This window comes from Carassius auratus, chromosome 31 (genome assembly GCF_003368295.1).
Source record: "Carassius auratus strain Wakin chromosome 31, ASM336829v1, whole genome shotgun sequence".
NCBI lineage: Eukaryota > Metazoa > Chordata > Actinopteri > Cypriniformes > Cyprinidae > Carassius > Carassius auratus.
The window spans coordinates 3194258-3206413 of record NC_039273.1 but is presented as its reverse complement, the minus strand read 5'-3'; the positions used below and the strand labels follow the sequence as shown (position 1 = coordinate 3206413).

Here is a 12156-nt window from a genome sequence, read left to right as displayed (position 1 = left end):
CCCAGCGTAAATTAAGAACAGTGTGAAAGGTGAAGGTAAGATAACAATGGTTTCCCATTACCCAGGGTTTAGAATAACCCAGAGTTAACTATTTAAAGTGTGAAAAAGCCCTTATAAGACAGAAATGAGCTTCCCTATTTGTACCTGGCATGATTAGCCTATTTGTGTTTAGTTGCATTAAAAAAAAAAAATCCTGATTATAATAGACCTTCGAAACTCCAGTTCCCATTAGTCTCCCACTCTTGTTCCACTAGCAGATGTGCAATGTGGATTTATTACTAAAGCTCAATGTATCACCACTAATTCTTCTAGCTGTGACAGATCTCTACATGGTGTTCTGATGTCATTTAGTGATAGAAAATACGAATTCACAGGAATGCCTTGATGAATGGAAGCAGCTGCCAAATCCAGTGACGGAAGTCATGAAAGTATGCATGCTATTGATCCATCAGGCTCACCCGTGTTTTCTCAAAGCTGGGGGTGGAATAATATCGGCCAATCTGCAGAATGTCAGCAGGGCAGCCAAAACCAGGAGGTCCAGGCAAGCTGGGAAGGTTATGCATGAAAGACAAAGGTGGTCTTTGGCCTGACCAAATTACATTGTTTTATCAAAGTCTGTCCAGCTCAAGTTCCTGATGCTACAGCTGGCCTCTTTAAAGTTTCTGTTTTCATTAAAAATTAATTGCAAAAATCTATGTTATTTTTAGCGATGCAATATTGAAAGTCTGGTCAGATTTGATAAACCAATACTTATTTTCGAGTTATGAAGAATGTTGCACTTGTTTTTCAAGAATCAAACAAAACCAATTTTTATGCACAAACAAACCCAGCTCTATCAATATCAACAGGGAAAGCACTCTTTAAAGGGCAAAAATACTGTACTAAACTTTATCTGTTCATTCAGGTCAGAAGGTTGTGAACGTCCTGAGAAAATAGCTTAAGAATTATTTTATGGTATTTATATGAAAATTGGTGCATATTTGACATACATGATATATAACTCTTGAGTTTTTATAACATTGTCCAAAAAAAAAAAAAAAAAAAAAAAAGACTTCCTAAAACTTTTTTTTCTTGATCACTGCTTGCTTGCATCTTTAATTTGTTTTAAAAAAACATGCTATCCCACTATATAACAAAATTGTACAGACATCTGTCAAGGAAATATTAGATTGCATTGGAAAAAAGTTAAACATCGGTCAAGATTTCCTTGGCCAAAGCCAATAACAAGCCAACAAAAATGTTCAGCTTGAAAGACAGGGATGGAGGGAAAGAGAGAGATTAAGGTTTGCGAATCACACACTTCGCTCAAAGCCACAGGAACTCTATAAAAGTGAGAGAGTGTAAAGACCCTGGAGTAGTGAGGGTCCTTTGGCCAATAGACATGTTTTTGTCAGCTTTCCCAAAGTATCACGGTTAAACCTTCAGAGGAAAATGGATGGGCAATTAAAGCTGTATTCAATTAGCTCCATGGGTTAAAACTACTCTGAAATCCAAGCAAGCAGGTGGTTCTGTTTATATCTGGAAACAAAACACGTCTCTTTAAGATTATGTGATACTGTACAATCTGATCTAGTTTGACACTTTTCCACAATCCAGGGCCACATACAGTGACAAGCGAAATGTAATTCTACAAACAAGTCATTTTTCTGCTTAGACAGATGTTTTAATGTTAAAAAAAAAATCTATATTAGTGCATGCTTTAAGAATATTTTGTAAGGTACAATAGGAGTTTATGGTTCCCAAAAATGTAAATCTGCTGAAATTGTACTCACCCTCAGGCCATCCAATATCTAAATGAGTCTGTTTTTTCATCAGAACTACAGGTATGGAGTAATTTAGCATTACAACACTTGCTCACCAGTGGATCCTCTGCAGTGAATGGGTGCCGTCAGAATGAGAGCCCAAACAGCTGATAAAAACATCACAATAATCCACAGTCATCCACACCACTCCAGTCCATCAATTAACATCTTGTGAAGCGATTGTAAGGAAAAAATCCACAATTAGGATGTTTTTAACTTTAAAACCATCCTTTCTGGCCAAAATAAATGGGTTTAAAGGTGTTGTATGTAAGTTTTTGACTCTACTAAAACATAGAAATAGCAAATGTTTGCAGATATTTAAGAAACATGCGAAGTTAACATACTTGTTTATCTGAAAAACAATGCTACAGTCAGTTATTCCCCTGAAAATGAGCATTCCATGTCAGAATGTCTGTGTTTGTTTTGGTCTGAGTAACCCGCCCTCTGCCAGTTTATCCAATAGTATTTCGGTACCCCGCGTTGCCAGTTGGCGGAAACACAATGCATTTAACTTCAGTCATGGAAGCTGCCAAACGAAAGTGTCAGAGTCAGAGGTGGAACATTCTACCCATTCTAAAAAGCCTCGGAATCCATCAAAGTAAGAAATAAATTATAGTATTTTACACCTCACAATGTATAACAGTATACTTGATTATGGTTACAACTGGGCTGCCTCAATGTATGCGGCCTCCAGAGGAATGAGACGCAGATTCAGAGTTGTAAAAATCCACATTAGGTGGTTTATAATTTACAAACACTAAAAATATTACAAACGTTTACATTAGCTGATCAACTACCAGTGTAAGGCTCAATGCTTTCCATCATCAGGTGGGCTCCTCCCTGTTGGTGTCGTCAATCTGGCAACCTGCATGTGTGTCAAATCTCAGGAGGAGGAGCCTGTCAGTCCTTCATACAGCACGTCTTGGATTTGTTTGTTACAAACTTTTCTCTTCACAAGAAATTAACTTTTTAGAGACCTGTGCATTTGTAATTTTGAAAATGTTTCACACTTTAAATTTTGATTTTAATGAAGTTCTATATTTAGACTTTTAGCAGTTCAATTCTCTACCGACAGTAATAATCTATGAATTCATTGATTCAGTAATTAGCAATGCGTTGCTTAGATATACAGATTCGTTATTGTTATAAAGTATTTTCTTGTCATCAACAACAAAGCAACAAAATTAGAAACAATTTTGTTATCTTCTTGTTGCATTTCGCAGCATTTTTTTTTAAGACAGACAAATTATTTGTTGGTGAAAGCAGTTCCTCTTTAGGATGTGCATTGTCTCTCTAGAAAAACCTCTTGCAAAGAAAAATCAATTTGAACTATTTAGTTTTTTCACATTTGTTTTATTATGAATATCTGCTTCCATCAGTTAACATTGTAAATTCAACTTGTTCAAAGTTTCCATTTATATATATATAAAAAAAAATGAAAGTGCAGACAAAACTAAACTGTTGTATGGTTGCTGAAATAAATTCTCTCCCTTTAAATGCCATGTTTAAATGTAAATATATATACCTTTCTATATTCGTACAAAATGGTTAACGTCACAATATGCGTTACATGCCGTTACTTTGGAAAGTAACCTTGACTGGATCATCAAAAAACAACTATAAAAACACAATTATTATCCTATTATCCCTTACATCTATTATCCCTTCAGTTAAAGCACTTTAAAAGCAATAGCAACATGTTTCTTTTGTAAAACAAAGATTAAAAAAAAAAAAAACATTTACTTAGCGTTGAACTACATGAAATTTAGCTCAATTAAAAAAAATATATATTATTATAGCGACTAGACATTTACTGAAATTTCAACACTTTAACACATTCTGATATAAAGCATAATGTGCTTCTGTTGAGCAGCTAGTAATGTGAGGACAAAAACATCAACACTGGTGAGTAGTGGTGTATTTTCACCAGCAAGATTCACAAATCTGAAGATATAGTTTCAGCGCTAGTGACTAATCTGACACTGGCAAAAACATCCACTCTAATATAATTATTTATTTGTTGCTTGCAATTAAATCAATTCCAGCAGAATACTCTAATGATAAAGGCTACTTATTGACTGTATTGAATGTACAAAGATGTGTTTAGCAGCCAGATGGTGTAGTTATGACATCTACCAGCAGGGGCAAACTGAGCCATGCTTACCAACTAAATGTATTAGTAGAAAAAGCCTCAGCTAGTTTTGACTCAAGAATCTGAGGCGTTTAATTGGCACATTGACACAGGTTTGTGTAAACAAACAATTACAGATGTTACAGCAAAAGTGTTTTCTTGTTCTGAATCCTTTATGTGAACCTCCTGCTGTTAATATCTATATGTTAATAATCTATACATGACAGGGTTGTGTAAAATTCAGAATGGAAGAATATGCTTAATTTCAGTTCATAAATGTGAATCTACTGTAAAAAATGTTTACATATATATATATATATATATATATATATATATATATATATATATATATATATATATATATATATACATCAAGGCTTTTAATCAGGGTTGGCACCAGAGCACAAAAAGTGAGGGGTGGGGGGTATTCACTTTGAAAAAAATACTACTAGTAGTGTAGATGAAGTAATTTTGAGGTGCAACAGATACAACAAATAAAATGGTAAAAACACAAACATGAAACTTGTAAATAAAATACATTTTTATATACACAACTTAATAACATATAGCCTATAGTTTTATAACATATAACATATAACATATAGTTTTATATATAAATAGGGTGTTTGTCAGCTGATTGCATGCCATTGGAGTTTCCAGTAAAATAGCCTACTAGAAGCGCTGTAGTTTTGCTGTAGCTACTAAAGATACAACACACAGATAAAATTAGAAGTTACTTCAGTTTCTGAACAAAGAAATTAGTAAGTGATGTCATAAATACACAAGCCTAATTTTTGTTTTAATTGTCAGAATCAATCGTACATAAGAATTTAAGCCAGATTCGGTCCAGACTCTGTTGCTATCTGGGAAGCCAAGCATAAGAATACTAAATTTATTATGAATTTTTTACCAATTAATTGCATACTTTAATTGCGACCCACCCCCAACACCCACTTAACAGCTGAAAATACTCAGTCATTTATGGTGATACAGTAAAGACTTGCTGTAAAAAAAAAAAAATAACTGCAAAGTGCAAAGTGTTAGCAGTTTGAAGGTTCAAGAATATTAGCAAAGATTATTAGAATTCTTTATTAAGCCACCACTGTTCTGTTTGCTACCTCAAATGCAAGAGTTAAACTGGAATTTAAAAGATTCTGAATTCTGAATGGTGCACAAACCTGTTCCATTCTGAATGCAAGTGTATAGGCTAAAGGTTATAGCAAATTGAACAACAATACGGAAATCATACTCTTGATTTTTGGCTGAATAACTCATCATAAAGAAAGTCTTGAAGTCATAAAGATTTAAAAGGTTTCCATTCCGGTTGCTTTTTAAAAGTCTTCAGAATATCTTGCTACCTGCACCCACAGCTCTCCACCACCATGTCCTCGTACTGCTTGTACACCACGTTATTAGCCGAGTCAATGTACAGAATACTGATGGGGCTGAGTCTGGTCGGGACGCAGCAGGTCGGTGGGGTGGATCTGGGATCCATGGAGTTCATGAGAGTCTGGATGATGGCGTGATTGGTAGGCTCCAAATGGGAGCGGATGGGAAAGTCACAGACGCCGTCGCAGTGGAAGGCCTCGTACTCCAGAGGGGCGATGATCCAGTCGTCCCAGCCCATTTCCTTGAAGTTGACGTGCAACTGCTTGCGGTTGCACCTTGGTATGGGATTCTTGGATGGTTTTTTCCCACGTGGCAGCGGTGCCCGACGCATCCTCCGCTGGGTAAAGAGGTACTCGTAGACGGTCTTGTTGTCGTGACCAGAACGGGCTTTGATTTCATTGTAAAAGAGCCCTTGATTTTTCGTACGCCCAAACACCACAAAGAAGGCTTTTTCCTTGGATTGCCTTCCTGTCCGACTCAGGCCGAGTAATCGCAAATCAAGCAGTCGGCCTTGATCGACTGCCTCCAGCTCAAAGCAAAGCTGTGGAGTGTTTCTAAAGTTCTTGAACAGTTTCCAGATGTCAAACACTTCCCAGTACAGGGCACTACGAGGGTCGATAGGTTGAGTATGCAGCAGGACAGGTCTGTGCTTACCTGAGGCACAGGTGTACATTTTTAAAGTTGCTATGCCCTCAGTAAACGTGGCCTTACGAAAATCCATGTGCTTTTTTCGGAGGATGCGCAGCTCTGCACCCAACAGACCATCCTTCTCCATTGAGCTGATATTGAACAGGTACCGCTGACGCCTCAGGAGGGCTGCACGGTCATCTGCAAAAGTTAAGGTCAAAGATCAATAAAAGAGTCATTGCATTTCTTCATTTGATTCATTTTTGAATTCATGGTTTTATCTAGCATAACACAAAAAGGTAGTACAATTAGATTTTCATATACCATTTTTATAATTCCATGTTTTTTGGATGTTACCATGTTAATACCAGGTTCTTGTACAAAGTATTATAGTGATGTTGAACAGTTTTGGACATCTGCAATGGTATTACCTTAGATTATAGACAGAAATTATGATACTTCCATGTTTTTTACCATAGTAATACCCTGTTTTTTGCACATTCTATCATTATTTATTTTTTATTTTTTGGGGAAATGCACAATGTTTTATCATATTTTTGAATGAACTCATTGATCGAACAGCAACGTACTTGATATTTTCCACAATCAAGCTCAAACATTGTGATTGTGTGTGTGTCTGTATGTGTGTGTGTGTGTGTGTGAGTTTCTAAAAGAATGCAATGCAATATGAAGGCAGTGCATTATAAAAATCAAAGGTTTAATTTTCTCCAAGAACAGTTTCCTTTCAAAAGACTATTAAAACCAGACGACCTCGGCCTGGAGATCACAACATACTGTAAACACAGCATTATTATCAACCTGCAGCTATTTACCAGTGGGCCTACCACCGTGACATATGGCTTTCACTAACATAGGCTGAAAGGACCATCTGAAGCGCACGGAGAGGGACAGAGAGAGTGCAAATGATTAGTGCTGTGTGAGTGTGTGTTTGTTTGTGTGTGTGTGTGGAGATGTAAATTACACTCAATGGATGTAGAAGGACATTATGTGCGGTGGACTTTTAAACTTAGAAAAAAGTACTTAGAAAAAAATTTAAGAAATAGTAATACCAAAAATGGCAATTCTATCTCCTTGTACGCACCTTCATGTCGATCCTAACCTGTATGAAGTGTATGATCTCCAAAGGAAGATATTTAGCAGAATGTTTCAGTCTGTTCTTTTTCATGCATGGAAGTGAATGAAGATCTAACATCTACTTTTGTGCTCCACAGAAGAGGTCATACAGTTTTGAAAAAAACGAGCATGAGAAAATGATAATTTGTAGGGAAACTATTCCTTTAGGTGAGGGGTAAATGCATGCATTTTTTTTTTTTTTTCGTGTCTACAGAGGATGTGGTAACTACAAATCTGCAAAGGGCATCAACTAAAACCATTCAAATCTTCTGAGGAGTCAACCTTGGAGCTACATATAGCAGGGCCATTTCAATTCCGTTTTAAACAGATTTACTTTGAAAAAAATAGAAACATATTGAGGCCACCTACTTGTAACCGGCCCAGGAGTTTATTTACTTAAAGCAGAGGTCCATCAAAAGTCTTATGCCAGATGCATATTGACACAGTTGGCTTGGGTCAGAGACCCAGATATAAAACAAAAACAAATGATTGTGCCGATTTAGTGTATATGCAATACTAAGCAGAAATAAGATGTTTTCAAAATATATATCCACCAGCTTTTCTTTTGTATAAACAGAAAAGGACAATTTAGTGTAAATGCAGCAGACTTCAAATGGGTAGCTGACCTGACATTTCAAGCAGTGACAGCAGTCTCCTGCCGTTTGCTTATATTATTTGAGAAATTATATACAATTTAAACTCTATGGGATATTTACTCCAATAAAGACTATTAATTTTACCTGCAAAAATCTAAAACATGAGTAAAGATAGTGGTGACAACAGCTAAAATATTCACTTCGTCTTTTAAAATCTATTTTAAGTTAAAATATTCTAAGTAACTAACCAATAGGTAATAGGGAGACTAATAATGTGGCTAGTTTCAGTGGGTGATTTCTAAAAAAATAAATAAAAAAAAGTAAAATCTAATCTCTCTCTCTCTCTCTCTCTCTCTCTCTCTCACACACACACACACACACACACACACAAACACAAACACAAATTAAATTCTTAAAATATATATTCACCCTCATATTCCATGGGGAAAAAATATATCTGTACATTTATCCCAGTGGGGCAAGTTGTCACAATATATGTGGCAGTTGTCTTTTTTGGAAAATGCTATTAAATAGCTAATTATGGCCTTTTCAGCTCATTTTAAATAGTTAATATACAAAATTATTCATGAAAACAGCAAAATGTACAGGGAAATAAACGAATTAATAAAAATGTTACATACAATAACATAAAACAAACCATTGCGATTTTATTGTTCATCCATTTACCCAACAACATAATTTTGTTAATACACTTTACACTTAAAATATTAAATATTTGAAACCAACATGCATTCAACATTTGATTTAAAACTTCACAGCTACTGAGAATACAGTCCTTGTGGCATTTTACCAATGTGACAACTTGCCCCGTTTGTGCATAAAACATTTATCTTGTGCAAACCAGAATAAAGAGGTACACCATACCTTGTCCTCTATCTACAAAGCTGGTGATAGTATTGGCCATCCCAGCCTCGTGCAGGACGCTAGTGTTGACCTCTCCGCTGGTCAGGGACCAGTACAGCGACAGCATGTAGTCATGGGGCGTCACTAAAGGGTGTTTGGGTTCCACGCTGGTGTTTTTCGCTCTCAGATGCGCAGGTGCCGGTGCGATGCTTTTCTTCACGCCAGCATTGGTCTGTCCAGCCCTAATCGCAGCCTGCGCGACTGATTTGTGCGCAGAAACTCCTTTATTGTGTCCCGCTTGGTGTTGGATGCTGGAAGAGGATGCGACCCTCGCCTCATCCTTGGGTACCCAAGAGCGCGCGGCCTCCCTGCGCCCTAGACTCACAGAGACCGCAGCGCGACCCGGGTTACCCTCGGCCTTTATCAGAGGTGGACCAGCCCGGATGCGAGAGATCTTTGCGTTGTCTGAGGACTTAACTAGCGTGCTCCCGTTGCGCGCCACCGGTAACCGTGTATTGGATTTGGCCGCCCCGGTGCCCCTGTTACCGGCCACTCCGGCGATGGAGAGCGCCTGCGGGATGAAGTCCAGGAATAACAGAATCCAGAAACCCAATAAAAGAGGGAGACTAGTCAGAACTTTCATCCTCTGATCTTCCTCTGAGTTTCGGTGATGGAAAATTGCCCAACGACTCTACCATGAACGGGACTGAAGAGGTAAAAATGAAGCTTTGGAAATGTCTGATCGATTATTCTGCGCAAATCATTGCCATGAGCCCCCCTCTTCAGAACCATAGTGATCCAGCTCTCTGTCAGAGTGGAGATCCAGGAGTAGGTACAAACGCGCAGTGTCTCTCGGTGAAGTCCAGCGGTTCTGCTTGATATCTTGTGAGAGACTTGTATGAAATCCCACTTTTCCAAGAGGGAAGGATGGCGTAATGCGCTCTTCTCGCTCACTCTTTCTTTCTTTCTCCGAGTTTGAACATGGTCCAGTGAAAACAGCACGCACACACACACACACACACACACACAAACCTGCAGGTGCTTAAATTGTGCGCAAACCTGAGCGCAGGAATTCCAACACAAACTAGCTTAATTACTCTCTGATGTCATGCTGTCCAGATTCATTCAACTGCAATATTACTTCTTAAAGCATGCGTCACTAAATACATAAAACCAAAAGCTTTGCATAAGGTCACGAGAATAATGCGCTGCTTAGGTCCTCAATTTATGAGCCACGGGACAGATCTGATATGCAAATGATCTATGCATTAAACATGATTTTATATGCAATCTTCACGGAAATAAAAATGGTGAAGAACTTTTCACCCATAAATTGCTAGTTTCACAATCACCTAAGAAACAGCACATAGCAGACTGAAGAGAACATCCAATTTTGAACTGGAAATTCTGATATAGTCTAGTACTTTATATTAAAACAATAAGTTATGTTTTAGTTATATATATATATATATATATATATATATATATATATATATATATATATATATATATATATATATATATATATATTTATGTATATACAGTACAGACCAAAAGTTTGGAAACATGACTATTTTTAATGTTTTTGAAAGAAGTTTCTTCTGTTCATCAAGCCTGCATTTATTTGATCAAAAATACAGAAAAAACAGTAATATTGTGAAATATTATTACAACTTAAAATAATAGTTTTCTATTTGAATATAGTTAAAAAATATAATTTATTCCTGTGATGCAAAGCTGAATTTTTAGCATCATTACTCCAGCCTTCCGTGTCACATGTAACATCCAGTCTATCACATGATAATTTAGAAATCATTCTAATATTCGGATTTATTATGAGTGTTGGAAACAGTTCTGCTGTCTAATATATTTGATCAATAAAAGGTTAAAAAGAACTTCACCTATTCAAAATTAAAAAAAATCTAATATATATTCTAATAATATATTTTCTTACTATCACTTTTCATCAATTTAACACATCCTTGCTGAATAAAAGTATTGATTTTATTAACAAAAAAATAAAAAAATAAAAATAATTACTGACCCCAAATTACTGACCAGTAGTGTATATTGTTATTACAAAATATTTATATTTTAAAAACATAACTTCTTTTTTTTTTACTTTTTATTCATCAAAGTATCCTAAAAAAGTATCACATGTTCAGAAAAAATATTAAGCAGCAGAACTGTTTCCAACTTTGATAATGAATCATCATATTAGAATGATTTCTAAAGGATCGTGTGATAATGATCCTAAAAATTCAGCTTTGCATCACAGAAATAAATTATAATTTAAAGTATAATAAAATTAAAAACAATTATTTTAAATTGTAATAATATATCACAATATTACATTTTTTTCTGTATTTTTTATCAAATAAATGCAGGCTTGATGAGCAGAAGAAACTTCTTTCAAAAACATTAAAAATAGTTATGTCAAACTTTTGGTCTATACTGTATATATAATTATATATAAAATAAAAACAAGAAATAAAATAAATACATGTAAATAAAATGAAATAAAGAAAAACAAATGGAGATAAATAAATAATAAATAAATAAAATAATAAATAAGCTATGTTTATTAATTAAATAAATATTTGAGCTAAAATGATATTATTATTTGAGCAGAAAGCATCTATCGACCAATCAGAATCAAGTATCCCAGTGAGCTGTGTAGTAATATAGAGGTAGTTTAACACTAAAAGATTAAACAAAGTGAATGGATTTAAAATTCAATTGCCACATCATCTAAATATCATCACACTGGTATGAGGTCAGAGGTCACATGACATGTTTTAAGTTTCTGGGATGTAGAAACTGGTACTGCACTCTGTTTCTACTCAAGCTTGATCATACATTCGTATTTAAAGCCTGTGGAGAATCAGTTTATTTCCTCAAGTCAAATATATGGACTATTGGTAATGCTATGTTAGACACCCACACACAGAATTCCAATCCTTCCCGAACATTAAAAATATTCACCTCCATAGACAAACAGATGAGGGAATGGAGAGTGTTTTGGATTGTGTAGGTGAAGCTAAGGACACACACACATAAACATGCTCATCCAGGGGTGAAAACCTTAGCGCTGGCCAGCAAACTGTCCGAGATGTTCATCTCTCAGCATGTTTTCAGAAGGATGGAGGAAACATGGCCTGTGGTTTAACCCACACCCAGACGCTTGGATCACCAGGAAGATTTCTTCTGTCAAAGACCACTAGTGAAAATACTTCCCTTGTGCATTTTTCTCATTTAATACAAATGTTATCATTACAGATCTAATCTACAACTGAATTGACAGTGAATAAAAAAAGGCAGCATGCATTCTTAATATCTCTTCAATGACACTCAAAATGACACAGAAAACCTGATGTTCATGCACTTCAGCATCATTTGAGATGTTCCAATCTTGAGCTTCAATGAAAGCCCCCTAGAAATAACAGTCACCTAGAAATAATAATAATAATAATAATAATAATAATAATAATAATAATAATAATATAAACATGCATTATTACTTTATTATTTGTCATATTTTATTGTTAATATGTTATAAGTTTATTATAATATTATTATATTTTATTAATAATAAACTAGAAATAATAATAAC

General features: G+C 35.5%; 1 protein-coding gene across 1 annotated transcript; it reads right to left on the bottom strand.

Moving 5' to 3' along the window:
* Positions 1–4531: 4531 nt before the first annotated feature.
* Positions 4532–9508, bottom strand: LOC113050224 (growth/differentiation factor 5-like). The gene is made up of 2 exons (XM_026213007.1): positions 8565–9508; positions 4532–6150 (listed from the first exon to the last, which is right to left on the bottom strand). Exons 1-2 carry the CDS (start codon positions 9184–9186, stop codon positions 5288–5290), a joined length of 1485 nt encoding a protein of 494 aa, XP_026068792.1. The 5' UTR covers positions 9187–9508; the 3' UTR covers positions 4532–5287.
* Between the last annotated feature and the right edge of the window lie 2648 nt (positions 9509–12156).

Coding starts and splice junctions, on each gene's coding strand:
- LOC113050224 (XM_026213007.1), bottom strand. CDS start 9,186: ATGAAAGTTCTGACTAGTCTCCCTCTTTTATTGGGTTTCTGGATTCTG. Junction 6,151..8,564: donor CTTTGTAGATAGAGGACAAG/GTATGGTGTACC, acceptor TAACTTTTGCAG/ATGACCGTGCAGCCCTCCTG.